Raw genomic sequence first — 26,371 nt, forward strand, 5'->3', positions numbered from 1 at the left:
TGTCAAAAAAAATTCCCTCATATCTATCTGCAATTGTTAATTATATGCTGCATCATTAAGCAGATTGTCATTCAGGCACCAGAATTTCCTGCCTTCGCCATCTCCGGAGAAACTAAATGAGATCCAAATTAGGAGCATGGTCTGATCATGTGATGCTACCCAAACCCTTATCCACTGTCCTGTCAACCAATGTTTTATCAATTAAAAAATAATTCTCCTAGAATAAGACAGGTGAGCTTTAGAGAAAAAAGTATAGTTATGAAATGTTGGATTTTTTTAGAGCCAAATATTGACTTAACCCCCTATCCGACATCATATGTTTAAGGGCTATGCGGGATACCTGAGAACCTGCTGTCTCTCTTGTAGAACTATCTAACTGTGCTTACTGGAATGCCTCTCTTGAGAACAGCGCAGCAAACTCTAATTGCAGCTACAGTGTCTCCTCCACTGGCCTCCGTTCTGCCACCTGCTCAGCTGTCATCAGGGACTGTGGGACCCGCCCCCCTGCTGATCTCATCCAAGTGCCGAGAAGGCCAATAACTGTTTGTATGATGGCACATCATGATGAGTTGATCCCAAGAGATATCCAAGTTGTTATAGGCCACAGCATGTATGGTGACTTATTGTCTATAGTTTCTTACAATGTTAGATGTCAGCCACATTATTTAATCCCTATCCCTCTATCTTCTTCGTAACTGTTTTTGAAAACAATGTTAGTCTCATGCTTATTAATGTGCAAGCCATTAAGAAAAAGATTGAGTTGATACACGATTTGATTTGGGAAAAGCCTGACTTCTTTTCCCTCACTAAGGCTTGGCTTCTACCATCTAACCATGTTGTTTGTAAGAGACCCTGAGGGGCATAACTGATTATTACTTCCCAATCCAGAAAGAGGGTGGAGGTTTAGCAGTTATATTTAGGGATTCTTGGCAGATTTCTATTGAAAATCTGACTGGCGATTCTCGTTTTTGCATTTTCAGCTTATGAACTTATACTTAGTTTACTGTCCTCCTAACGGTTTACATTCTGATCTATCTTCTTTCTTTGAACAGTTACTGTCATCTAAAGCAGAATTGAACAACATGATTGTTTTGGGCAATTTTAATCTTCATATTGATTTTGTTCCCTTGTCAGCAGCTTGCTCCTCTTTTCTCAACATAATAGAAGCATTAGGATGGATGGAGTCAGCTTGTGAACTCCTCGACCCACAAGCTAGGACACTCTCTTGATCTAATCTTTGTTAATTCTTCTAATGCAAGGATGCAATCTTTAGTTCCTTCATTGTGCCCTGTGCCTTGGTCCGACCATTTTCTTATTTTACTCCAAATGTTCCCCGACCACTCAGTTGTCCATACTGTCTTCATCACCAGTGTTTATAATTAAGAGGTTGGATTGATCAGGAAAAATTCTCAGAAAAGATTGGAGACCAGCTGTCTGTCTTTCAGCCATCTGATATAAAGTCAGCTGTTAGTGATTGGAACTCTCTTAATGAGGGCTCTTGATGACATTACTCTTGCTAGATCTGTTGCCTTTAAACAGGTCTATAAAGACAAGAGATGGATCACTCCCTCCTTGATAGATAAGCGATGCCAATTACGAAGAGTTGAATGTGTTTGGCAGAAACATCACTCCAGTCTATCTCTTGAGTCTTTTACAAAGAAAATGTTAGAATACAAGACTTTAGTGGCCTCGTCAAAAAAGCATTCTTTTCTAACCTGATCTGTAAAACAGGTTTTAATTGCAAAGTCCTTTTTGGGATTGCAAAAAAAACTCACTAATGAGCTATCTATATCTAACAAGAAGAGAAGGATTCTCCCCAACACCATCACCTGTAATGAACTTCAAAGATCACTTAGAGTCCAAGGTCTCTGACCTGCTAGCTTGCTTCTAGATATTGCCTCTTTGGCACATCAATTTCCCAGATGTTTCTGCGACTTCTTAGTCTAACTTTCATAACATTTCTGTCTTTGAGATTACTCATATTAATGAAAAATTGAACCCCTCGTTCTGTCCTCTAAACGTTTATAGTGTGCCTATCTTGAAGATCTTTAGAGACTTAATCGCTCCAGCTCTCACTACCCTTGTTAATCTTTCTTTGAAGAGGGCATGGTCCCGGCCAGCTTAAAGCAATCTGTTAGGCCCTTATTAAAACCTGGATTGGACTCTTTCGTTCTCACCAATTATAGCTGATTTCATCCCTGTTGTTCTTGTCCAAGCTTTTAGAAACAGTAGCTCTCAAACAATTGTCTGAGTTTACTGAAGAACATCAGATCTTAGATCACTACCAATTTGGATTCAGGAAATCTCTCAACACTGAGGTCCCACTGGTCTCTCTGCTTGACAGTATTAGAAGCAGTCTGGATAGTGGCCACAGCCATGTATCGATCATGTTGGACATATCATCTGTTTTTGATACTCTTGACCATGACATTTTTCTTTATTGTTTGAAGGAATGTGACATTTCTGGACAAGTTTTGACGTGGTTTACATCCTATTTTTCTAGTTGCTTTTCATAAGTGGGTGGGGGGGGGGGGGGTCAATGCTCTTCATGGCTTGCCAACTCTACAGGCAACCTCCAGGGTTCTGCTTTATCCTCTCTTTTATTCAACGTCTATCTGGCACCAATTTGTAAGATCTTAATGAATTTTTGCGAAGATACAGAATTTTTGCAGATATTCAATTTTTTATCAAAATGAGCACCACCTGGACTGATACAGTGAGCTCAGTTGGCATCTTTTTGACAGCCATCAAGAAATGGTTGCAGCACAATAAACTTTCTCAATGTTGCAAAAACAGAGTTCTTAGTTATTCAGTGCTCAAATAATATTAATGTTCCTCCTGACATAGTCTTGAGCAGCCTTAATTTTCCAATCTCATCGCATGCCAAAAGTCTTGGTGTGTGGATTGACTCCAAGCTTGTAGTTTAACCATCACATTAAGACTGTGATCAAAAGTGGCTAATTCAAACTCTGAATATTCCATGGCCTGAAGAACCTTATTAGAACCAGATAATTTTAAGTTAGTTGTTCAGGCATCAGTGTTCCCACCTTGGACTATTGTAACGCGATTTATCTTGGGCTCCCAGATTTGGCCTTAATATCCCTTCAATTACTTCAACTCAACAGCTCGGTTGGTCAGTGGAACCAAATGCACAGAACACATTACATTGACCGTTCGTCATCTTCAATGGTTACCCGCTCGCTTCAGGATTCAGTCCAAGATATTGCTTCTCATCCACAAACTCATTAGCATTTCGTCTTTGTCTTGGATCAATTTTCTGCTATGGATATATCAACCGAATAGGAACCTCAGATCCCAAGAAAGGGGTCGTCTTGAAGTGCCTACAATACGAGCAGTGAGATTATCAGTAACGAGAGTATGCTTTTTCGGTGGCTGCGCCTGCCATGTGAAATACCATACCTTCTGCCTTGAGTCTAATGGAGTGTGCTGAACATTCAAGTCAGAATTAAGAACTTTTCTGATGAGTCAAGTATTTATATAAAACTATGCCCTAACTTTCAGATCTTAGTTCCCAAGTTAGACCTTGGTTAATAATTGTGCTCGTATTTTGTCTGTTATGTTGTATTTTATTTAATGGTATTTAATTATGTATATTTCTTGTAAATTGCTCTGGGCTTGTGCGTGAGTGATTTTAAGAATTTTTTAATAAATACAAAATAAAAATGGATAGCAAGTAAGATTAAAATCTCCAATGATCAAGTGGCCCTCAGCCCAGTCAGTTCACATTCCTGAGATCTTATTTAAAAAAGAACCTTGCCCTGTATAGGGGGCATATATGTTTACCATAGTAAACAGTTATGTACTACCAGCTTAATTGCAATAAATCTCCCATTTGTATATTTTAAGGTAGCCTTTATATCGACTGCCATTTGTTTTGAAAACAAGATTCCCACCCCGCAATATTTATGGTATACAGGCAGAAGCTAAGAATTGTTTAGGGAACTACTAAGATCTAAATAACCCTTCATTGCGCCGTCTAAGGTGAGTCTTCTGGCAAAAGACCACAGAAGCTTTTAAATGTTCCATTTCCCCCAAAAAAATAAATGCCTCTTGCCAGGAGAATTCAGCCCTTTAAAGATTGCTTTGCTTAATACAAATGTTCCTATAAAAAAAAAACTAGTCCTTCCCCCAATTTCGCACAGAGAACCACTAATGCCCTTTATTCCCCATTCAACTATGACTTCTTCTAATCTCCATATGAACTCACCCGATGTCCAAATTACCATCCACTGAAATCCTTTTACTATACTACCCCACCACACCTCCCCCTGCTCCACCCCACCAATCCCTGTAGTGGCCAATCTTCTCTGTAAGGAATGATGTCATCTGGGCCTGCCTCCCCCGACCATCAAAACAGAATGATGATTCCCAATCAGAATCATGCTTGAATCAGCATTCCCAATTATATATCTCCAATAACAGCTTAAAATATAAAAAAGAAAAGTCAGCAAGAGCCAAAGGGCAAACCATTGGCCAAAGATAACCACTCAGATAGACATAGTCATTTAAGCTGGATTGTCCTGTGTTAGAGCTGTGCAGAGGATCCACTTGGTTGATGCTTCAGCCCCTTTTCTCCATTCACCACTCTTTGCCATCTAGAAGGCATTGTACCAACTCACAGGTCTGGAATCATGTTAACCAAATGTTGCTTTGGAAATGTCCATCCCAGCAGCCTCCATAATCTCCTCCACTTCGGGCACCATGCAAACCTTGGAGGGTGATCCCCCTCATAGTGAAGCTGAGTGCAAATGGGAAAAGCCAGCAATAGCGCAAATTACGGTTGTGCAACTCTGTTAATATTTCCTTAATTCTCTCCTTGTACATATGGTGTAAGGAATCAGGTAGGCGAGGATAAGGTAAAAGTAAAATAATATGTTTATTGGTATACAATCTTAACAATTCTAAGTATCTAAGCACTAAAATATACAGTTCTAAACATTAAAATATACAGTTCTAAGCATATACATCTGTATTCGTGCACAGTATTTCGGCCAATACTCACTACACCCTTTTCATCATCAGCCTGGCAAGGAGAGAGCGCATCACAGGCGAAAAAAAAGGGGTCTTCACTTTGTACGTCTACAAAGGACAAAACATCACTTTGCTCTTCCGCAAAGGAACTCTCTCTCAGTTTGTTGTCCAAAGTTACCTTTCTTTTATAGTCTACTGTATGCCAGGTGCCGAAGGGTGCGTGCGAAGTAATCTTATGTTCATGCCAGGTGCAAGCTTATGTGCGTGCGAAGTAATCTTATCTTTATGCCAGGTGCAAGCTTATGTGCGTGCGAAGTAATCTTATCTTTATGCCAGGTGCAAGCTTATGTTTATGCCAGGACAGGATTGCTCACTATCTGTGCCAGCAGTTCAAGGATAGATAGTCAGGTCATCTCCACTCCAGGCCGAATGTCAGTGCTGCAGCTGATTCTGCAATATCCCTTACATATGGTGATGGATAAAAGATCCTGGAAAACCTCCACTTTATGATCCCTCCAAATGTTAGGTCCACATTGTTGCGCAGCCAATAACACCTTTTATGGGAAATTCATGAAAGCAGACTACTATGTCTCTGGGCAAATTGCTTCAGGAAGCCCCCAGAGTCCAATGAGCTCTTTCCAATTGCATCTTAGGTCTCTTGATCTTCTGAGCCCAGCAATAACATGCAAAGGCTGTCTGTCACTTGAAAGCAATCTTCAAAGTCCAAACTCTGTGTCTCCCAGAAATCTCAAAATGGCTCACCTCATACGGTTCTCTAGATCTTCAAGCCGATCATGAGTCTCTTCCTCCCTGTCACATGCCTCTTGAAACTGCGTCATCTCTGCAGCATTGGCATTTAGCCTCATCCTCGGCCTCTTCCACTCGCTTCCCCAGCTCAAGCAGATCACACTCTGTCACAGAATGAATAGTTTCCTCCTTGATCACTAACTTATGCAGCTCCTTAAACCACTGCTGGAATTCTCACCAAGAGGGTGCCTCACATGCATCAGCTGTCGGCGCTCCACTTTCAACCTCTGGTGCCTTGCAGTCAACCATTACCTCACTGTCTAGGGCCTCTGCCCCATGTGCCAGCACACCAGCCTAAGAACATGCTTTAAATCAGTTTTCTTTTTCTGGGATGCCATCATGATGCCATCATGATCAGCATACTTTCCACTCAGAAACTCAGGTAGGTAAAACAGATCACTAACTTAGGGATGTTCATAGATTTGGTCGGGAGCTAATGGTTCAAGCAGCCATAGCCCATGATGACATCACTTCCTCTCGTTCAAACCTTTTTTAAACTCAGCTACACTAACCATTTTTACCACATTCTTTGGCAATGAATTCCAGAGTTTAATTATACGTTGAATAAAAAAATATTTTCTCCTATTTGCTTCCCCCCATTGCAGCAGCAATCAGAAATCTGATAGAAACATGCGGTATACTATTTTAATCAACATTCAAAGTGGAATTAAACATATGACTAATAATTGGGGTGCCCACCGTTAGTTTGCAAAATGGCTTTAAAACGAGTGGGGTAGGAAACAACAAATCTTGAAATAAATCTAATCTAATTTCCAAATAAGACCAATTCCAAATTTCAACACAAAGTTTCAGTGGAATAATGTCCCTGAACACGTTCCTTCAACATTAAACTCTCCACCTCATCCTTAATAATAGCGCCTATGTTTTCAGCAGCCTTCAAGTCTGGAGAGTTTCCTGGTCAAACGTTGTTACTCCAAAAATCAAGCCATTTTGTTGAAGCAGCATTGGCATGCATGGTGCCTTATCAAGGACAAAAATAGCTTCACCTACCACCAAAATGTTTTCTGGATCACTCAAAAATGGGATAACATTTTCAGCTAAAATCATATTCCAAAAATAGGCGCCATCCCAAGATTCCTTATGTTCTTGGATTGCCCACAACATTTTCTTTGCTGTAAACATGACAAAAAGACCAATGCAAGCAGGGTTTCTACAATTTGGCGATCAATGTTCCTCGTTGCTAATTTCAATCAAAGCTTTTGATCAAACTTGATCATTGTGAAAATTTGGTGTTTGAATTGACCAATTGAAAATGTGTCAGAAGGCAATAAATTAAGGCAATTCTCTTCATCCCAATTTTGTAACCAATTCGCCAGCCGGAATCTGTTTTGGATATGGGTTTCAGTTTTCAGTAGTTTCAAAATAACATGAAAGGCCTGGATACCAGCCCTGACTCAATAACGATAAACTGTTCCTCATCAACCTTTTTCCTCCTCTCATCCAGAATTGTTTGTGCCACCTGATAACTTTTTTTTCTCCTTGTAGCTGGAATTTTCAATAACTTTGGCTTTCTTGCAACAATTTTAGCAGTTTACTGTCACTAAATTATATAAAACTGTTATCTGAATCCATATTTTGCTTTGACCTAATTTTTCAGCAATCCACTTTTTATAATAAAAGTTGCTCCAGCATCATGTGCCTCACAAAATGTAATAGAAACATAGAAATGATGGCAGAAGAAGACCAAACTGCCCAGCAAGCTTTCACACTTATTTTTTTCTCATACTTAATCTGATACTCTTGGCCTTTATTAGTAACATTTTGGTTCTATTTACCTTCCACCCCCTCCATTGATGTAGAGAGCAGTGCTGGAGCTGCATCTAAGTGAAGTATCTAGCTTAATTGTTTAGGGGTAATAACTGCTGCAACAAGCAAGCTACTCCCCTGCTTTTTTGTGATGCAAATCCTTTTTTCCACATTTCTTCTTGCCATTGAAGCATAGAGCATTGTTGGAGTAGCATTAACCATGTGTATGTTTATTGAATAAAGGTATTAATCTCCAGGTAGTAGCTGTGATTCCCGCAAGCCACCCCCATGCCTCTTCTCTTCATTCACATCCTCTAGACCAGGGGTCGGGAACCCATGGCTCGCGAGCCAGATATGGCTCTTTTGAGGGCTGCATCTGGCTCGCAGACAAGTGTCGCCACACTTTCCAGTCCCCCGCTGACCCAGCTGCTCCCCGGTCCTCCTCCGCCCGGGCTTAAAATGCTGTCAGCCCGGGCGGGAAAGCGGCAGGACAGCTGGAGTCAGCGGCACCGGCGTGCTCTCTTCTTCCCGCCCCTCCCCCCCCCCCCCCCCCCCCCGCGGCCCGGAAGAGGAAGTGGAGAGCATCGGGTGCGTATGCGGCAAGAAGAGGCCACGCTAGTGTCCGAAAAGAAGACTGCAGCGCGGCTCGGAGGAAAATGAAGAGCTTCAACCGCGGCCGATGGGACTCCGCCTCCACGAGGGCTGAAAATGAAGGAGGTTAGCGTTGGGAGGAGGCTGCTGCTGCCGCGAGTTCCCGGGGAGGGGGAGAGAGAGAGAGTGAGTGAATGAGCGAGCAAGCATGTGTGTTTGAGATCCTGTGTGTGTGAGTGAGAGATTGCATGTATGTGAATGATTGAGAGCCTGTATATGTGAAAGAGAGTATGTCTGTGATTGAGAGCCTGCCTGTGAGAGAGAGAGCATGAATGTAAGTTTACCATTGGGAACCTGTATGTGTAAGTTTGTGATTGAAAACCTGTTTGTGTGAAAGAGTATGTGTGTTTGATTGAGATCCTTTGTGTGTGAGAGAAATCATGTGTATGTATGATTAAGAGCCTGTGTGTATAAGTAAGAGAGAGATCATGTGTGTCTGTGTGTGATGGAGAGCTGGTTTAGGTGAGGGAGCTTGTGAGTATGTGATTGAGAGCCTGTGTTTAAATGAGAGAGAGAGATCATGTGTGTCTGTGTGTGATTGAGAGCTGGTTTAGGTGATGGAGCATGTGAGTATGTGATTGAGAGCTTGTGTGTAAATGAGAGAAAGAGGACATGTTTGTAAGCATGTGAATGAGAGTCTGTGTGTGAGAGAAAAAGACAGCATGTATTTATGTGATTGAAAGCCTGTGTGTGTATGTAAGCGTGAAAAGATAGACAGCATGTGTGTAAATGTGTAATTAAGAGTCTATATAAGTGAGAGAGAAAAAAACATGTGTATATGTGAGTACTGAGAGCATGTGTGTATAGGTGTGTCATTGAGAGCCAAGAGTCTATATAAGTGAGAGAGAAAAAACATGTGTATATGTGAGTACTGAGAGCATGTGTGTATAGGTGTGTCATTGAGAGCCAGTGTGAGAGAGAGCGCTGGTATGTGACTGAGAGAGGAGAAAGTTCCAAGCAAACCACCCCGCCTCCTGCTAATTCAGAACAATCTCAGGACACCTGGATATCAAACGTTTCCAGGTATGCAGAGCAAAAAAATTTTTGTATCCTTATTATTTTTCATTACTGGGTCTTTGTGTCTGCTATTTTGAAAAATTTTGTTGGTATCTGGAAATGTTTTATGAGTTTTTAATTATTGGATATTCCACTCATCAGCTGTTTCGAAATATGTTCTTTTTGTTAGTACAGTTTTACTGCTGATGATTTTATATTTCTTGATTTGTTTTGTAAGGATGGGTGGTGATTCTTTTTTCCTTTGTTACACTGCATACAGAGACTCTGGCTTGTTGCAGTTTCCAATCCAGTTTTTTCTGCATGCTTCTTATGCGTTTTGGTCTCTTTATTCTATGTTAGGTGAGGGACAGCACGTGATTCAGGTGAGGTTTTCTGCTGGCGTGTAGTTTCTGTGTAGAACTCTATAGCAGCCTGACTTGGTCCGTTTTCCTAATAGGAGATGTATTGGTGTCTTAAGGCCTGGTGTAATATTTTCAGAGACTTATTGTACTTTAAAAGTGTGATCTTACATAAAATGCACACATTTACTTGTATTTAGTTTGAAACATATTGTATGGCTCTCATGGAATTACATTTTAAAATATGTGGCGTTCATGGCTCTCTCAGCCAAAAAGGTTCCTGACCCCTGCTCTAGACTTTATGGATCCACAGTGTTTATCCCATGCCCCTTTGAAATCCTTCACGGTTTTGGTCTTCACCACTTCCTCCGGAAGGGTGTTCCAGGCATCCACCACCCTCTCCGTGAAGAAATACTTCTTGACATTGGTTCTGAGTCTTCCTCCCTGGAGCTTCAAATTGTGACCTCTGGTTCTGCTGATTTTTTTTTTTTCCCAATGGAAAAGGTTTGTCGTTGTCTTTGGATCATTAAAACCTTTCAAGTATCTGAAAGTCTGTATCATATCACCTCTGCTCCTCCTTTCCTCCAGGGTGTACATATTTAGATTCTTCAATCTCTCCTCATTAGTCATTTGATGAAGACCCTCCACCTTTTTGATTACCCTTCTCTGGACCGCCTCCATCCTGTGTCTGTCCCTTCGGAGATACGGTCTCCAGAACTGAGCACAGTACTCCAGGTGAGGCCTCACCAAGGGACCTGTACAAGGGGATAATCACTTCCCTTTTCTTACTCAATATTCCTCTCTTGCAGCCCAGCATTCGTCTGGCTTTAGCTATCGCCTTGTCACATTGTTTCGCCGACTTCAGATCGTTAAACACTATCACCCCAAGGTTTCTCTCCTGCTCCATGCACACCAGCCCTTCACCCCCCCATCAAATACAGTTCTTTCGGATTTCCACACCCCATATGCATGACTCTGCACTTCTTGGCATTGAATCTCAGCTGCCATATCTTCGACCCCCTCTTCCAGCTTCCTTAAATCCCATCTCATTCTCTCCACTCCTTCTGGCGTGTCCACTCTGTTGCAGATCTTAGTGTCATCCGCAAAAAGACAAACCTTACCTTCTATCCCGTCTGCAATGTCGCTCACAAAGATATTGAACAGGACCGGTCCCAACACCGATCCTTGCGGCACTCCGCTTAACACCGCTCTCTCTTCAGAGTAAGTTCCATTTACCATCACACATTGTCTTCTGTCGGTCAACCAGTTTGCGCATCCAGGCCACCACCTTGGCACTCACTCCTAAGCTTCTCATTTTATTCACCAGCCTCCTGTGTGGGACTGTATCAAAAGCTTTGTTGAAATCCAAGTAGATGACATCGAGCGCTCTTCCTTGATCAAATTCCCTAGTCTCCCAGTCAAAAAAGTCAATCAGATTTGTCTGATAGGATCTTCCCCTGTGAATCCATGCTGACTCTGGTCCAGCAATTCTTCTGACTCTAGATAGTTCACTCTTCTTTCTTTCAGCAGCGACTCCATTTTTTTCCCCACCATCGAGGTGAGGCTAACCGGTCTGTAGTTACCAGCCTCCTCTCTGCTCCCACTCTTGTGAAGCGGGACCACCACCGCTCTTCTCCAAACACTCGGCACCACTTCCGTTTCTAGGGATCTATTGAACAGGTCACACATCTCTGAGCTCCCTCAGTATCCTGGGATGAACCTCATCAGGCCCCTTGGCTTTGTCCACTTTCAGTTTCCCCAGCTCTTCCATACATTCTCTACTGTAAATGGAGTTACATCTACTCCACTCCCCTCTAGTTTCTTGTTAACTAGCGACTGTTCTTCTCTAGGGTCCTCTTTAGTGAACACCAAACTGAAGTATTCGTTTAATATTTCTGCCATTTCTTCGTCTCTCTCCACACATTGATCCTTTTCACCTTTCAATTTCACTATACCACTTTGAACTTTTCTCCTTTCTCTGACGTATCTGAAAAATCTTTTGTCACCTCTCTTTACCTCTTTGGCAATCCTTCCTTCTGCTTGACATTTTGCCGTCTTGATTGTTTCTTTGTCTCCCTCAGTTCTACCAGCTATTCTTCTTTGTGCTCCTCCCCTTTGGGATCCTTTATATTTCTTGAACGCTGTTCTTTTAGCCTTTATTTTGTCAGCCACCTCCTTTGAGAACCAGATAAGTTTCATTTTTCTTTTGCTTTTCTTTACTTTTCTAACATATAGGATAGTTGCCTTGGTAATTGCTCCTTTTAGTTTGGTTCACTGTTCCACATCTCTCTTGTTCTCCCAGCATTCTAGTTCTTCCTCCAGGTACTTCCCCATTTCATCAAAGTCTGTGTTTTTGAACTGCAAAACTCGGGTCTTCGTGCTTCTTCTCCATGTCCTTTTTGTGATATGAAACCATACCGTTTGATCACTGGTCCAGGTGGGCGCCCACCTGGACATCAGAGACATTATCTCCATTAGTGAGCACTAAATCGAGTCTAGCTCCCTCCCTCGTGGGTTCCCATAACATTTGTTTGAACAGAGCCCTTTGCAGGGCATCCATTATTTCTCTACTATTTTTAGATTCTGCAGAAGGGATTCTCTAGTCTACGTCCGGCAGATTAAAGTCTCCAACTATCACTGCTTCTCCCTTCTTTCCCATCTTTTGGATGTCTTCAACCAGCTCTCTGTCAAGCTCTTCCTTTTGATTTGGAGGCCTGTAAATTATTCCAATAAAAATGGATGCCCCATCTTTTTTTAGGTCAGCCCATAGTGCTTCTTCATTGCCCCATCTTCCTTGTAGCTCAGATGCTTGGATATTGTTTCTGACATAAAGAGCCACTCCTCCCCCTTTCCTAATAAACTTAATGCGCTCAATCTGATGCTGTTTTTCACTATCGTACATTCTAGCCATAAATAATAAATTTAAATAATGTCTGAGGTACTTTTAAATTCTAAATAGAATGGCCTACAAAATGGTACAAAAATTATTAGTGGGATAATCCAGTGGGGTGCTGGTGGGGAGCCAAAGGTTATGCAACACCTGGTATTTGTCTTAAATGTATTACCTAGTAATTTCATTACATATCCCTTAGTCTTTGTTCTTTTTGAAAGAGTAAACCAATTTGCATTTACCCATTTCATTCTACTCATTTTTTTAGACCTCATATTTCCCCTCAACTATCTCTTCTCCAAGCTGAAGAGCCCTAACCTCTTTAGCCTTTCCTCCTAAGGGAATTGCTCCATCCCCTTTATCATTTTAGTTATCCCTCTCTGAACCCTTTCTAATTCTGCTGTATCTTTTTGTAAAATGTGATGACTAGAATTGCACTTAGTATTCAGTGTGCCGTTGCATCATGGATACAGAGGCGTTATGATATTCTCTGCTTTAATCTCCATTTCTTTTCTAATAATTCCTAGCATTCTGTTTGTTTTCTTGGTTGCTGCTGCATGCTGAGCAGATGATTTCAATTTACCTACAATGATGCCTGTTGTAGATCCTTTCCCTGGGTGGTGACTCCCAATGTGAAACCTTTCATTGAGTAGCTATAATTTGGGTTGCTCTTTGCTACGTGCATCACTTTTTACTTGTTTACATTAAATACCATCTGCCATTTGGATGCCCAATCTTGCAAGGTTCCTTTGCAATTTTCACAATCTTCTTGTGATTTAACAATTTTGAATAATTACCCATTATTACTGAGTTGCTAATGTTATGTTCCCTAATTTCTGTTAGCATTTCATCGTTTGTCTGTTCATTCTGGCCAAGTGGATGGTAGTATACACACACCCACTGCTATTCTATTCCCTTTCTCACATGGAATTTCTATCCATAAAGATCCTGTGGTGTATTTTGTTTCCTGTAGAACTTTTATCATGTTAGACTCTTTGCCCTCTTTTTAACATATAGCACCACCCCGCCACCAATTTGATCCATCTTATCATTGCTATATAATTTGTACCCTGTTATCACAGTGTCCCATTGGTTTTCTTCCTTCCACCAGGTCTTTGAGATGGCAGTTATATCTACCTCTTCATCCAGTGCTATACATTCTTACTGTCCCATCTTATTTTTCACTTTTCTAGCATTTGTATATAGCCATTTCAAAGTGTGTGGGTTTTTTTTGTTTTGTTTGTATTAACAGCTTCCTTATATAGAAGCATAGAAATGATGGCAGAAAAGGACCAAAATGGTCCACCAAGTCGGCCCAGCAAGCCTCCCATGGTAGTATCCATGTTTTTCTTAAAGGTAGCAACTGCTGCTCTATGCAGTTATCCCCGAACCTTATGATAACCCATAAAAATTTACTGCTAGCAATATTTTTACTGGGTGTGATGAGCCTTCCTGAAAATTCACAGTGCTGTTTCATGTGCTTTGCTTATGGACGGCTTTAGAAGCTGTCCTTTGGTTTGGGGTTTTTTTTTTTTTCTTTCTCCCCATGTCTGCACATCAGTTCCTCAGATCGCAAAAGTCAGGGCCCTTGTTTGTTGCTGTCAGAATCCAATTCCCCCTTTGCCCCTGCCATTGAAGCAGAGAGCAATGATGGAGTTGCATCAACAGTATCAGTTGACTAGGGTAATTTGGAATCTTTCTGTTCTGTCTGCACTTTATTTAGTCACCTGGGCAACTTTAACGTTTATTGCAACTTCTCTATTGGGATGCCTTAATTTCCCTGTTCTTTTAATATCATTCAAAGGTGCATCATTCCAAACCATGCACTTCTTAGTGACCGTCGGCTCCCCCCCCCTCCCCATCATCTAGTTTAAAAGCTTTGTTCTGGGAGGAAGTGATGATATCCCATCATGGTGGTGGTATAAATCTCTAGCTCTGTGAGGCTGCTTTTAAAATAACTTCATCCAGCTGTAATCGGAACTCCTGCACCTTGAAACAGGTCTGCCGAGAGCAATAAAGCATGGCAAATCGTAAAAAAGCTGTCTCTCTAAGAATTTTCTTTTAGGGGAGCAGTAGCCGTAATGAAAGAAGGAGTCCTAGAGTGCGGTGCTGACCATATGGTAAGCACTGAGGTCGCTGAAAACGAAACCAATTTTGGAGGTGGAAAGATTGGACTAACTAGAGCTGATTTCCTCGGTTGGTTTAATGATATTAAAAAAGACTTTGCAGTAGTAAGGCAGGAGATCGTCAGCTATAAGCAAGATGAGATGGGAAGTGACAGTACCTGAAGACTGGAGGGTGGCCAATGTAACCCCAATATTTAAAAAAGGCTCCAAGGGCGATCCGGGTAACTATAGACCAGTGAGCCTGACTTCAGTGCCGGGAAAAATAGTGGAAACTATTCTCAAGATCAAAATTGTAGAGCATATAGAAAGACATGATTTAATGGAACACAGTCAACATGGATTTACCCAAGGGAAGTCTTGCCTAACAAATCTCCTTCATTTTTTTGAAGGGGTTAATAAACATGTGGATAAAGGTGAACCAGTAGATATAGTGTATTTGGATTTTCAGAAGGCGTTTGACAAAGGCCCTCATGAGAGGCTTCTACGAAAACTAAAAAGTCATGGGATAGGAGGTGATGTCCTTTCGTGGATTACAAACTGGTTAAAAAACAGGAAACAGAGAGTAGGATTAAATGGTCAATTTTCTCAGTGGAAAAGGGTAAACAGCGGAGTGCCTCAGGGATCTGTACTTGGACCGGTGCTTTTCAATATATATATAAATGATCTGGAAAGGAATACGACGAGTGAGGTTATCAAATTTGCGAATGATACAAAATTATTCAGAGTAGTTAAATCACAAGCAGACTGTGATACATTTCAGGAGGACCTTGCAAGACTGGAAGATTGGGCATCCAAATGGCAGATGTGGACAAGTGCAAGGTGTTGCATATAGGGAAAAATAACCCTTTCTGTAGTTACACGATGTTAAGTTCTATATTAGGAGCTACCACTCAGGAAAAAGATCTAGGCATCATAGTGGATAATATTTTAAAATCGTCGGCTCAGTGTGCTGCAGCAGTCAAAAAAGCAAACATGTTAGGAATTATTAGAAAGGGAATGGTTAATAGAACGGAAAATGTCATAATGCCTCTATATCGCTCCATGGTGAGACCACACCTTGAGTACTGTGTACAATTCTGGTCGCCACATCTCAAAAAAGATATAGTTGTGATGGAGAAGGTACAGAGAAGGGCAACCAAAATGATAAAGGGGATGGAATAGCTCCCCAATGAGGAAAGACTGAAGTGGTTAGGGCTGTCAGCTTGGAGAAGAGACGGCTGAGGGGGGATATGATAGAGGTCTTTAAGATCATGAGAGGTCTTGAATGAATAGATGTGACTCGGTTATTTACACTTTCGAATAATAGAAGGACTAGGGGTCATTCCATGAAGTTAGCAAGCAGCACATTTAAGACTAATCAGAGAAAATTATTTTTCACTCAATGCACAATAAGGCTCTGGAATTTGTTGCCAGAGGATGTGGTTAGTGCAGTTAGTGTAGCTGGGTTCAAAAAAGGTTTGGATAAGTTCTTGGAGGAGAAGTCCATTAACGGCTATTAATCAAGTTTACTTAGGGAATAGCCATTGCTATTAATTGCATCAGTAGCATGGGATCTTCTTAGTGTTTGGATAATTTCCAGGTTCTTGTGGCCTGGTTTGGCCTCTGTTGGAAATAGGATGCTGGGCTTGATGGACCCTTGGTCTGACCCAGCATGGCAATTTCTTATGTGTTTGATGGAGGAGCAGGGTGAGGATGTGATGCTTTAGAAAAAGGAGTTACTCAGAGACACAAGGAGATTTTAAACTAGAGGACCTCGAGAATCATTACTTGAGGGGAAATATATGCATAAGGGGAGTCCCAGAGCAGAAGGAATTTTCAGATTGTATCCAGATAGTGCGAGATGTCTGTAAATTTGTTCTGTGAAATTAGCATTGGTGTAAAGGCCCCTGAGGTCGTGGTGGATCGAGCGCATAGAGCACTGAGAAAACCAACACACAGCAAACCCAGAGATATTGCATGCCTGCATCATTTTTCTATTAAAGATAAGATAATGCAGAAAGCTGGAAGCAAGGGAACATTTACGGTACTTGGGAAAATATATCATCATATTTGTATAGACTTACAAACTATCGCATTGCAGTGGCATAAAAGTATGCAATCTCTCACAAATACACTGCCTGCAGAGAACGTTCGATATAAATGGCTGTATCCCTTTGTTATTTCATTCACGATCAGCAGACATATATCATAAGTGCGTTCTATGGAGGAGGTGGCAGCTATTCTGCAAAAAGCGGGTATAATAATGAAGGAGCAGGTTGTTGCCTAACTGGCTTATCGTGAAACCTCCCATTGGCAACAAATTGGTAAACGTGGGAGAAGACTATGGAGAAATTCAGATAGTGGACCCAAAAAACAAACTGGAAGCCGACCAAAAAAAGGAAAGAAGATCGGTATATAAAAAAAACTTTATTCTGACATATGATCATGGGGAGGGATTTTAACTGAACTTTTAAAAGGGCTTTGGATAATTCCAATTCCCATAAAGACCTGTTAAACTCACAGAAATAAATTACAAATGTTGGCTATTTCATAGGACCTCACAGATATCTGGAGGCTATGTAATCCTTCCTGCAAGGAATATACATTTTTTTCTAAGATTCACAAACCTAATCTTGTATAGATCTATTTCTGCTTATTGAAATAGGGGTTTCAGCATGTAATACAACAGATATAGGAACTATTACATGGTCTGACCATGCAAATGTAGAATGTGAGCTTGAGTTACTTCAGAAAGAGAAAGTACAAAAATTTTGGAAATTAAATGATTCTTTATTGAAAGTGTCATAATTCTGTACAAAAATAAGGAAAGATATACAGGAATATTTGTATTTCACTGATAATGGAGAGGTTTCTCATAGCCTTAAAGCCAATCCACAGCCTATCTTGTGGGGTCAGTTGATATCCAGAGCTGCAGCTGTTAGGAAGCAAAGACAAAAAGAGAACTCAGAATTAATGGAGTCCATTAAACATTTATAGCTTAGTCATCAGAGATTTGGGAGCAGTAAAATACTCTGAGAATTGGATGAGAAACAAGTTAGGTTAAATGCTATAACTTGCAAGGAGATTCAATATAAGGTAGACATTGCGCATCAAGAATACTTTGAATGTGGAAACAAACCCAGCAAGATATTAGCATGGCAATTAAAAAGACAAACAACTCAAAGCCAGATCATGAAAATTAAGGATATGAGAGGAACCTTTTATATGATAATGACCAAATTAGAAAGAGGTTTGTGCAATTCTATCAGGAGTTGTATTCGGATGAACTTCACATTACAAAAGGAGATATTGATGGTTATCTGGGTGAAGTTATATCCCAAGCTTGTCCTCTGAAGTGGCCCAAGTACTAGCCAGAGATATTATAAGTATTACTCCTGGGGGAATTCTGTGCAAAAAATTCAAAATTCTGCTCACAAATTTAAAATTCTTTACACAAAAAATTCAAAATTCTGCTTACTTTATATTGGTCAGAGTAACACAATATACATGACAGTCTTTAAGTAATTAATTTAAAATGTAATACAGAAAAATGCGATTACTTAAAGATGCAGAGTTTTACGTTAAATATTTTGAGTGGAATTTCCCTAGAAGTACACTGCAAGTGTCCCTTCTACCCTCTCTCCCTACACCCCTGGCCAGGCTCCTTTCACTTTGCCCTCTCAGGCCCCAGCTCTTCCACCTGCCTTTCTCTCCCCTCCCACTCTAGGCTCAACTCCTTCCACTCTTATCTCCACTCCCAGAGTTTGACCCCTCTTTCAGTACACACACACACACCCTCATACGAACTCCCACTCTCACTTTCCCACGCACGCACACCCTCATATAGAATCCCTCTCTCATGCACCCACACAGGCTTCCTTTCTCTCTCATGCATACACCCTCACACAGATTACCTATTCTTTCTCACACACACCTCTATACACTGGCTCCCTCTCTTGCTCGCCCACCCCACACACACACACAGGCTCCCTCTCTCTCTCACACACACACATTCCTTCTCCAGGCTCTCTTTCTTACACATACACGCATGCTCTCTCTCTCACAAACAAGCATCCTCACATACACATAATCCCTTTTTCATACACGTCAGCTCTCAATCTCTAACACACATAATCACTCCTTCACATTCTCCTCAAATAGGCTACCTTTGTCTGGTACCCACACCTATGCACCCTCACACATGCTCTCACTCTCTCTCTTACCCCTCAGGCTCACAGTCTTACACACACACTCACCTCTACACACAGACTTGCTCTCACCGGGGTCTGCTCCATCTTTGCCACGAGCGGGACGGCCTCTGCTTGTGGCATGCCTGGGCCTGCTTCATCTTTGCTGTGAGCAGGATGGCCTCTGCTCGCAGCATACCTGGGCTTGCTTGTGGGACAGGCTTCACGAGTGGCATGCCACGGCCTGCTTCATCTTTGCCAAATTCTGCGCAGAAAATGGAATTTCTGCGCAGCTGTGCAGGAAGGGAATTCTGAGCAAATTCTGCCCTTCACAGTTTTGCAGAATTCCCAAAGGACTAAGGTATAGAAATAGATTTGCAATCTCGTCCCTTAAAATAAACAAATCTCCGGGTTTTGCAGTTACACGGCATTGTTTTAAAAAAAAAAAAAAAATGTAGGGACATTTTAGTTCCACATCTTCAGAAATTATATAATTCATTGCTAGAAAATCCAATTTTACTGAAGTCTGGTTTTGGCACGTATTACTGTCTTATCTAAACCAGGTAAAGATGCTACCTTCTGCAGCTCCTATAGACCCTTTTCACTCTTAAACATAGATTTGAAAAATTGGCAAAGATACTGGCTTCACAGCTGAATAATGTGTTGCCGGATCTGGTTCATGTTGATCAATCTGGATTCAAATCCATAAAATTGTAAATTTGATAAAGATGGTAAAAGGAAAAAAAAAAAAAAAAGACTGTAGAAATGTTAACAGTTGATGCCAAAAAGGCTTTTGACTGGATTCACTGGCCTTTTATGTTCAGAATATTAGGTTTGGACCCTAAATGTTTTAAATAGTTAATGACAATGTATTCTTCCCCCAAAGTGTGTATAAAGGTAAATGATATTTATTCCCCAATATTTGAATTGGGCAGAGGGATGACGGAATGGGGATATCCGTGGTATCACAGGGTCCCCGACTCAGTTTAAAATATTATTTGCGGATGATTTTTTTGTTTGCTATTGTCACTCCTTTTTATCCTTATCTATAGTGATTAAAGAATTGGAGGTGTTTGACAAGAGTGTCTGGTTTTAAGGTTAATATAGGGAAGCCGGAGCTACTACATTTCAACGTTAGATGAGCCACAAATAAATAAAAGAAGCATTTCCTTTTAAGTGGGTAAAGGGAGTATTCGGTCCTTGAGTGTTGAATTAGGAGTGGATTGGTGGGAATTATTTCACTTAATTATATCTTTCTAATGGATTGGACCATTAAAAGAGCTGGAGTTATGGTCTCTTATTCAGCCAAGCCAAGAAAACTTTTATAAGCATCAATAAAAATGAACACTCTACCCAGATGACTATACTTCTTTCAAGCATTACCTATAGAGGTACCAACCAGATGGGTTTTTGAAACTTCTGCTTAAGAGGGTGTTTCAGTACATAGTTACACAGTAATGACGGAAGAAAAAGACCGGATGGTTAATCCAATCTGCCCAGCAAATTTCTTACGGTAGTTAATGCCACTCTGTGCAGGTTTCATTGTTTCTTTTGAGTATGGTATATACCACTCTGTGCAGGTTACCCCCAAGCTTTATGTTAAGAGTAGCAATATTTACAATTTTAAACCAAGCAACTGTCAAACTTTTACAAAATGTTTACAGGGAGATCTGCCTTCATAATATTTTAGACAATGCTGCTTGAACATGCTTTGCTTTCTGGGCTTGGCTGTAGAAGCAGTCCTGTGCTTTATTCCTACTGTTTGTATATCAGTATCCCAAGCCATAAAAGTCGGGGGCCTAGCATTGGCTATCATCTGAATCTAATTACTTTTTTCCCCTGCCGTCAAAACAGAGAGCGATATTGCATTTGCATCACAAACATCAGACCAATTGGTTAAGCGTAGTAATCTCCATGCTTTCTGTTAAGGGTAGTAACTGCTGCTCCATGCAGGTTACCCCCATGCACCCTTTTCTTCATTTCTAACCTCTAGTCTTTAGGGATCCACAGTGTTTATCCCATGCCCTTTTGTTTTGTTTACTGTTTTTATCCTCGCTACCTCTTCTAGAAAGGCATTCCAGGAATCCACCACCTCTCCGTGAAGCTGAGACATTGCAATTGGGTATATCCTGCTAAGGATCCAAAAAATCTTACAAATCATTCATGACAGTTTGTGACAGACATCTTTGCATCACAGAGGGGACATTTCTTGGAAGTCCAGCATGATGAAAATTAGCAAAGCTAAGTTGTACACAATTTTTAAAAAATGCAAACAAAGAAAAGGTTAAGAATATTTATTTTTTTTAAAAGACCTGCGAAAAATAAAGAGAAAAAAAAATCTTAACTGAAAGCAAAACATGATGAGCGGCTTTAAGAAGAGCAAAAAAATGTATCCACTCACAGAAGTACATATGGAAAAAAAAGACCTTCTAGGATAGCTTGAAGTATAATGTTTAGGATTAATAATGGGTGGATTAGCAGTTCCAGACTTTCAATGTTACACAGCCCTCAATTGTGCTGCTACACAGTAACATTGGTTCCCAAAAAGTAAGAGTAAACAATGGGTACACATTGAGCAAGGGGGGGGGGGCGGCTCTTACAGGAGTTTTTATATACCAAAATATGGGAAAACTATAAGGGGAATTTTCCTAGTAAAATAGAGAACCCCTTCACAGCATTGACTTTAAAGCTCTAGTCTAAGCATAGGTGTAGATAGGTCATAATGAATATTCACTGTTAATGCCAATAGGTACATATGCAGATCGAGTTTGCATGATAGATACTACTTTTCCAATGTGCCACTACTTTGTGAGCAACTTTTCTCCCAAAGTAAAATTAGTTTTGAGGAATTATCAGAACAATATAAATTACAGAAGCATGAGCATTACTACAGGTATTTGCAAGTAGCCCATTGCTTCTCACAGGTACAGATTGGGGACCAGGTAGCTTGAGCTCTTTCTGATTTTGAGGTTTTGCATTTCAGGCAAAATGTTCATAGAGGAATACTTTCCAAACTGTACAACTTGCTGGCTTCTCCATTAGGAAAGAAAGCAAGAAACACAACTGAATGGGAAGAATACTGGGGGGGGAAAGGCTGTATGATCATATGTGGGATTTATGCTATTTAGCAGTGCCTAAGTTCTGTGACTTCAGCTGTAGTTGAGTTGAATTATAAAATATTATATAGATGGCATCTCACACCAAATAAAATTCATAAACTTTACCTGGCATATCCATCGATATGCTGGAGACAATGTGGCCAAGAAGGAACATTTCACCATATTTGGTGGTCTTGTCCAAGTGTTGTAATCTTTTGTAAGAATATAGCAAGTATAATCAAGAATATAGTTTCTACACAAATACCTTGGGACCAGGACTGTTGGCCAGTGGAAACAAAACTATTGATAAACTATGTGCTCTGCATAGCTCGCTGTGAAGTAGTGGCACAATGGAAACGATTGACTGTACCAACGCAAAGAATACTATTATGTAGGTTATGAACTATACATTATATGAGTTATCTTATTGCGATTCAAAGAGATAAAGTGCAAAAGTATATAATTTTATGTGTGAACCTTTCCTGATATGGTAGAAATTCCAACATTGATTTATTTTATCTTTAGAGACTGCCTTCCTACTTAACTGTTTGAGCATGATCAGTCACCATCAAAGGGGGAGGGGGGTGGGTCATGACAGTGAAAAACATTCATGGTAATGTATTAAGTTGGTTGATTGTATTGTCAGCTGTTTGACATTTTGTGTTATCCATGATTAATAAAAAAAAAATAAATGTAAATCATAAAAAAAAAAAAAGCGTTATCTCCTTTTTAAAGGTTGGTGCCAGCAGCCTCGTTACACTCTGGTTAAAGTGGAGCCCATCCTGTTGTAATAGGTTCACCCCTCCCCAGTATTTTCCCCAGTTCCTAACAAACCTTAAAACCCTTATCCTTGCATCATTTTCTCATCCACGCATTGAGACTGGAGCTTGGCCTGTCTCTGGTGTCTTGGGTGTGGATTGGGAAGCATTTCTGAGAAGGCAACCCTGGAGGTTCTGGATTTCAATTTCCTACCTAAGAGTCTAAATTTAGCTTTCAGAACCTTTTTCCTTCACCTTCCTATGTCATTGGTATCCACATTCTGTACTTAGAATGTTGCAACCCATAATGTGTCATGATATTTGATGATTCATTATTGTTTGATCAGTGGGTAACTTGCAATATCTAGTTTTTCAGTTTGCTTTTACATGTTTACTGACATACAAAATGAGTGATTTGTTTTTTTAGATCTCACTTTTCCCCAGCTCCTGCTTTTGAAGTGACATGAGCATGTTGCCCTTTTCTGCATAGCCACCCTATGATTCTGAAATAGAGATATAGTGACCTTTAGCAGTAATATCTCTCTATGCTATTTGTTTGGAAGGGCAGCAGTGAAGAATGCATCATATTAATTTACATTTATATAATGTTTTTTTTCCATTTTTATTAACATTTCAAGGCTTTTATTTTTAATTGCAGAGCCTGTCATGCAATATCTGTTAAACAGACATGACTCCCTAATCGAATATTAGATGGGAAAGTTTTTAATTTTTGTACTCTCCAACTGGATGAGAGAACGTAGGCATACAGGCAATGATGATCCGATTGGTTGCTCCCTGATACTTTATAATCATGGCGATGAGAATGTTTGTTTATTTTTCTGTTTAGTGTGGATTCAGCTTGGACAGAACAAAGAACGATGGATTCCCCACTTATCAGGTAATATCATAGGCCTCATTCTTCAGTCTTGTTCTGTAAATCATTTGTTGCATCCCCCTATCCAACAGTCAATAGATGAACTAAAGTACTCTCCTCATGCTGTATTTCCAGGAATGCTCTTTGCACATCTCTTCCAAAGAAACCTGTAGTCAGTACCACCAAGTGTTCTTTTTGAGTTTAAGGATAAACAAAATATTTGGTCTCCTATAACAGTCAGAAATGCTATTGTTGATACTCCTGATCCACCAACAGACCTGCAGACAAAACAAACTTCAGTTGTTAGCATGGTTCAGCCCAAGCTCTTGTCTTCAAGCTATGGAATCTGGGTATTTCCATGTTTGTCAACTGGTGTTTAAAAAAAAAAATAAATAAAAATCTTGTAGTGCCGCAGTCTGGGTCCAGTAGTGTTATGGAACCTGTGTAGTTCTGCAGTCTTGTAGTTAATTCATGTTATAGTCAGTGTGTGATCTTGTAGGATGAAGATGTGGATTACTGTGTCTTGAATCGGAGCCCAGGACTGGATGAGTCCATCACCTTTCTGAAACTGGACCTGACCAAAAAGATGTGAGTAATTCTGCTAGATTCTTTTATCCCTCAGAAGTGCAAGAGAGCTGTTCCTGTACACACACTTATTTTTCTATTAGTCTCAGTGCAAAGAGACTTATTGCTGTGGTTAGGAACTTTTCCTGGTTTTGAGACAAAAGGGCATTCTGCATCTGAGTGATGGAAGATTCAAGGGAGTGGGCTGTCTTCAGTTATAGTCCAAATTCATGACTGTGAAATTTGAAGATGCTTCGAAGGTAAGACATACTAATTTATAAAGTAAGAGGTAATAAGACTAGTATCACAAGCATGTTTGGCGTATTTGTTGCATGGTTATTAGACTAGAAGTGAGTATAGGAACACTTGTATAATAAGAGGTACAGTTCCTAGCATGTTTTAGCTTCTAAAGCACCTTCAAATTTTACAGTTGTGAGAGGATACGTGATCCACTAGACCATGAAGTAATTTATTGGGACTCGTGCTTTTCCTCAGTTCTCTTACAATCTTTACATGTCTTTTAGTGACTATATGCCTTGAAAATAATGGCCAAAGAACTTTCCAGGAGATCCATTTCAAAGATGTGAGCCAACTAGACTGCAAAGATTAAAAATCCAGAAAGTGAATCTTCGTCTGAGGAGCATGGGCTGAGCTTGGCAGAAAATTAATCCTTGGGTAGTGAAGAATGGATAATTCTTCCTTTCATTTTGATGTGACTAAATCAACAACTTCTCTGAGAAGATGTAGAGGATAAGAGCCACCATACTGGGTCAGATCAAGGGTCTATCAAGCCCACTATCCTATTTCCAACAGTAGCTAATTCAAGGCAAAAGTACTTGACAGGATCCCATAGAGTAGATATCTGGTCTGGTCAAACATTTTTATTAGTTTTTACACCTGATTAAAAGACTCAAACCATTTTTAGAATCACAGGACCTCAAATCTCGTTTATTCTCTTATTTTAAGTCGTCTCGACTATTGTAATTCTTTATACCATGGACTCACTGCTAATATGACATACAAGCTTCAAATAATTCAGAATACCAGTGCTAAATTAATTTTAGGGAAGAAGTATTAATGATCATGGCTTACTCCTCCTACACAAATTGCATTGACTGCCGGTTTCATATCGGATTCAATTTCAAATAGGCTGATTTCCTAGCGTGTAGCCAGATGGTCTCATGACAATGGGTATTGTGCTCTTCTGCTAGCAGATGGAGATGGAGTCAGATTTCAAATCTGGCGTCACTCTAGATATACCTCTGCAGTAACCTCAGCTCTTCAGTATCTCTGTCTCCTAGCAGATGCGGACACTATCCTACACACTTAGAATAGTGTTAAAAATTACAGCAAAGAAGAAACAAAATTTACCTTAAGGAAGATCGAGCCCTGCTCTCCTGCGGTGATACCTAATGGTGCCTCCCCCAGTCGAGAATTCCTGAGGTTGATCTCAGATATCCCTCAGAGGTGTGCCTTGGTCCAGTAGCCGCATCCCGGCGTGGACTTAGCCCCCCAGTGGGGTTGAAAGGCAGCGGGTGCAGAAACGAGCACGGTGGTGAAGGTAATTCCCTCTGCCCCCGCAGCTGGAGACTGTCTGGCACAAGATCGGTAAGCGCCAAGATCAGGTAAGAAAAAATCTTTAAATTCAGGTCTCCGGTCTCCACAGCTTGGATTGTCGTACCGAATCCGTCCCGGCGAGGTTAGAAGGGAGCACCGATTGGGTTGAGCAGCCCTGGTTAGGCTAGGCCCCAGTCCGGTGCAAGGGTCCACACACGTGGAGACCCTCGGGGGCGCCATCTTACATGCGGGGGTCGTCTGCGCCATCATCCCTTCTCGCCGGCGGTATGCGTGGGGCAGGTCAGGCAGCCAATGCGCCAAATTTGCGCATGTCCAATACAACTGAGCGCATCCCATGTGCACAACTCAGCGCACAGCTGCGTTTACAACTGCACGCAAACACACGAGACAATGGCACGGTGCCCAAGAAGGCCAGAAGACACTCTTTTTGCACAGCCTGCTACATAAGAGCCGCGCAGCCTGAATTGGAGTCCTGCCTATGTCAACATGCGAAGAAGCCCAGGGGGAACCAAAGCCTGGTCCCTTACTGTTGGGAGATGGTTCCGAAACTACTGACGATAGCTCCCCGGACTTATGCATCTCCGAGATGGCTTCCCTTCAGGAGGGCACCTCTGGGGCCCCTACTCCGACTCACCCTGGGATTAACATGGACCCAGGAACCTTCTCTTGGTTGGAATTTTTCCAAGGCTTGCAAGCCTTCGTTCAGGTGCAAGCAGCCCCGGCCGCGCCCCAGGCTCAACCCCTG

At 41.0% G+C, this 26,371-nt stretch overlaps 1 protein-coding gene across 2 annotated transcripts in view; it reads left to right on the top strand.

Annotated features, from left to right (window-relative positions):
- Positions 1-26,371, top strand: part of GPR107 (G protein-coupled receptor 107) — a 271,212-nt gene that overhangs the window by 61,378 nt on the left and 183,463 nt on the right. For both annotated transcript variants that reach the window (XM_029614537.1, XM_029614536.1), the window contains exons 3-4: positions 23,458-23,508; positions 23,984-24,072. In XM_029614537.1, the coding sequence (XP_029470397.1) occupies positions 23,458-23,508; positions 23,984-24,072 (140 nt within the window). The remainder of the gene's footprint in view (positions 1-23,457; positions 23,509-23,983; positions 24,073-26,371) is intronic.

The sequence above is a fragment of the Rhinatrema bivittatum genome, chromosome 8 (genome assembly GCF_901001135.1).
Source record: "Rhinatrema bivittatum chromosome 8, aRhiBiv1.1, whole genome shotgun sequence".
NCBI classification, from domain to species: Eukaryota; Metazoa; Chordata; class Amphibia; order Gymnophiona; family Rhinatrematidae; genus Rhinatrema; species Rhinatrema bivittatum.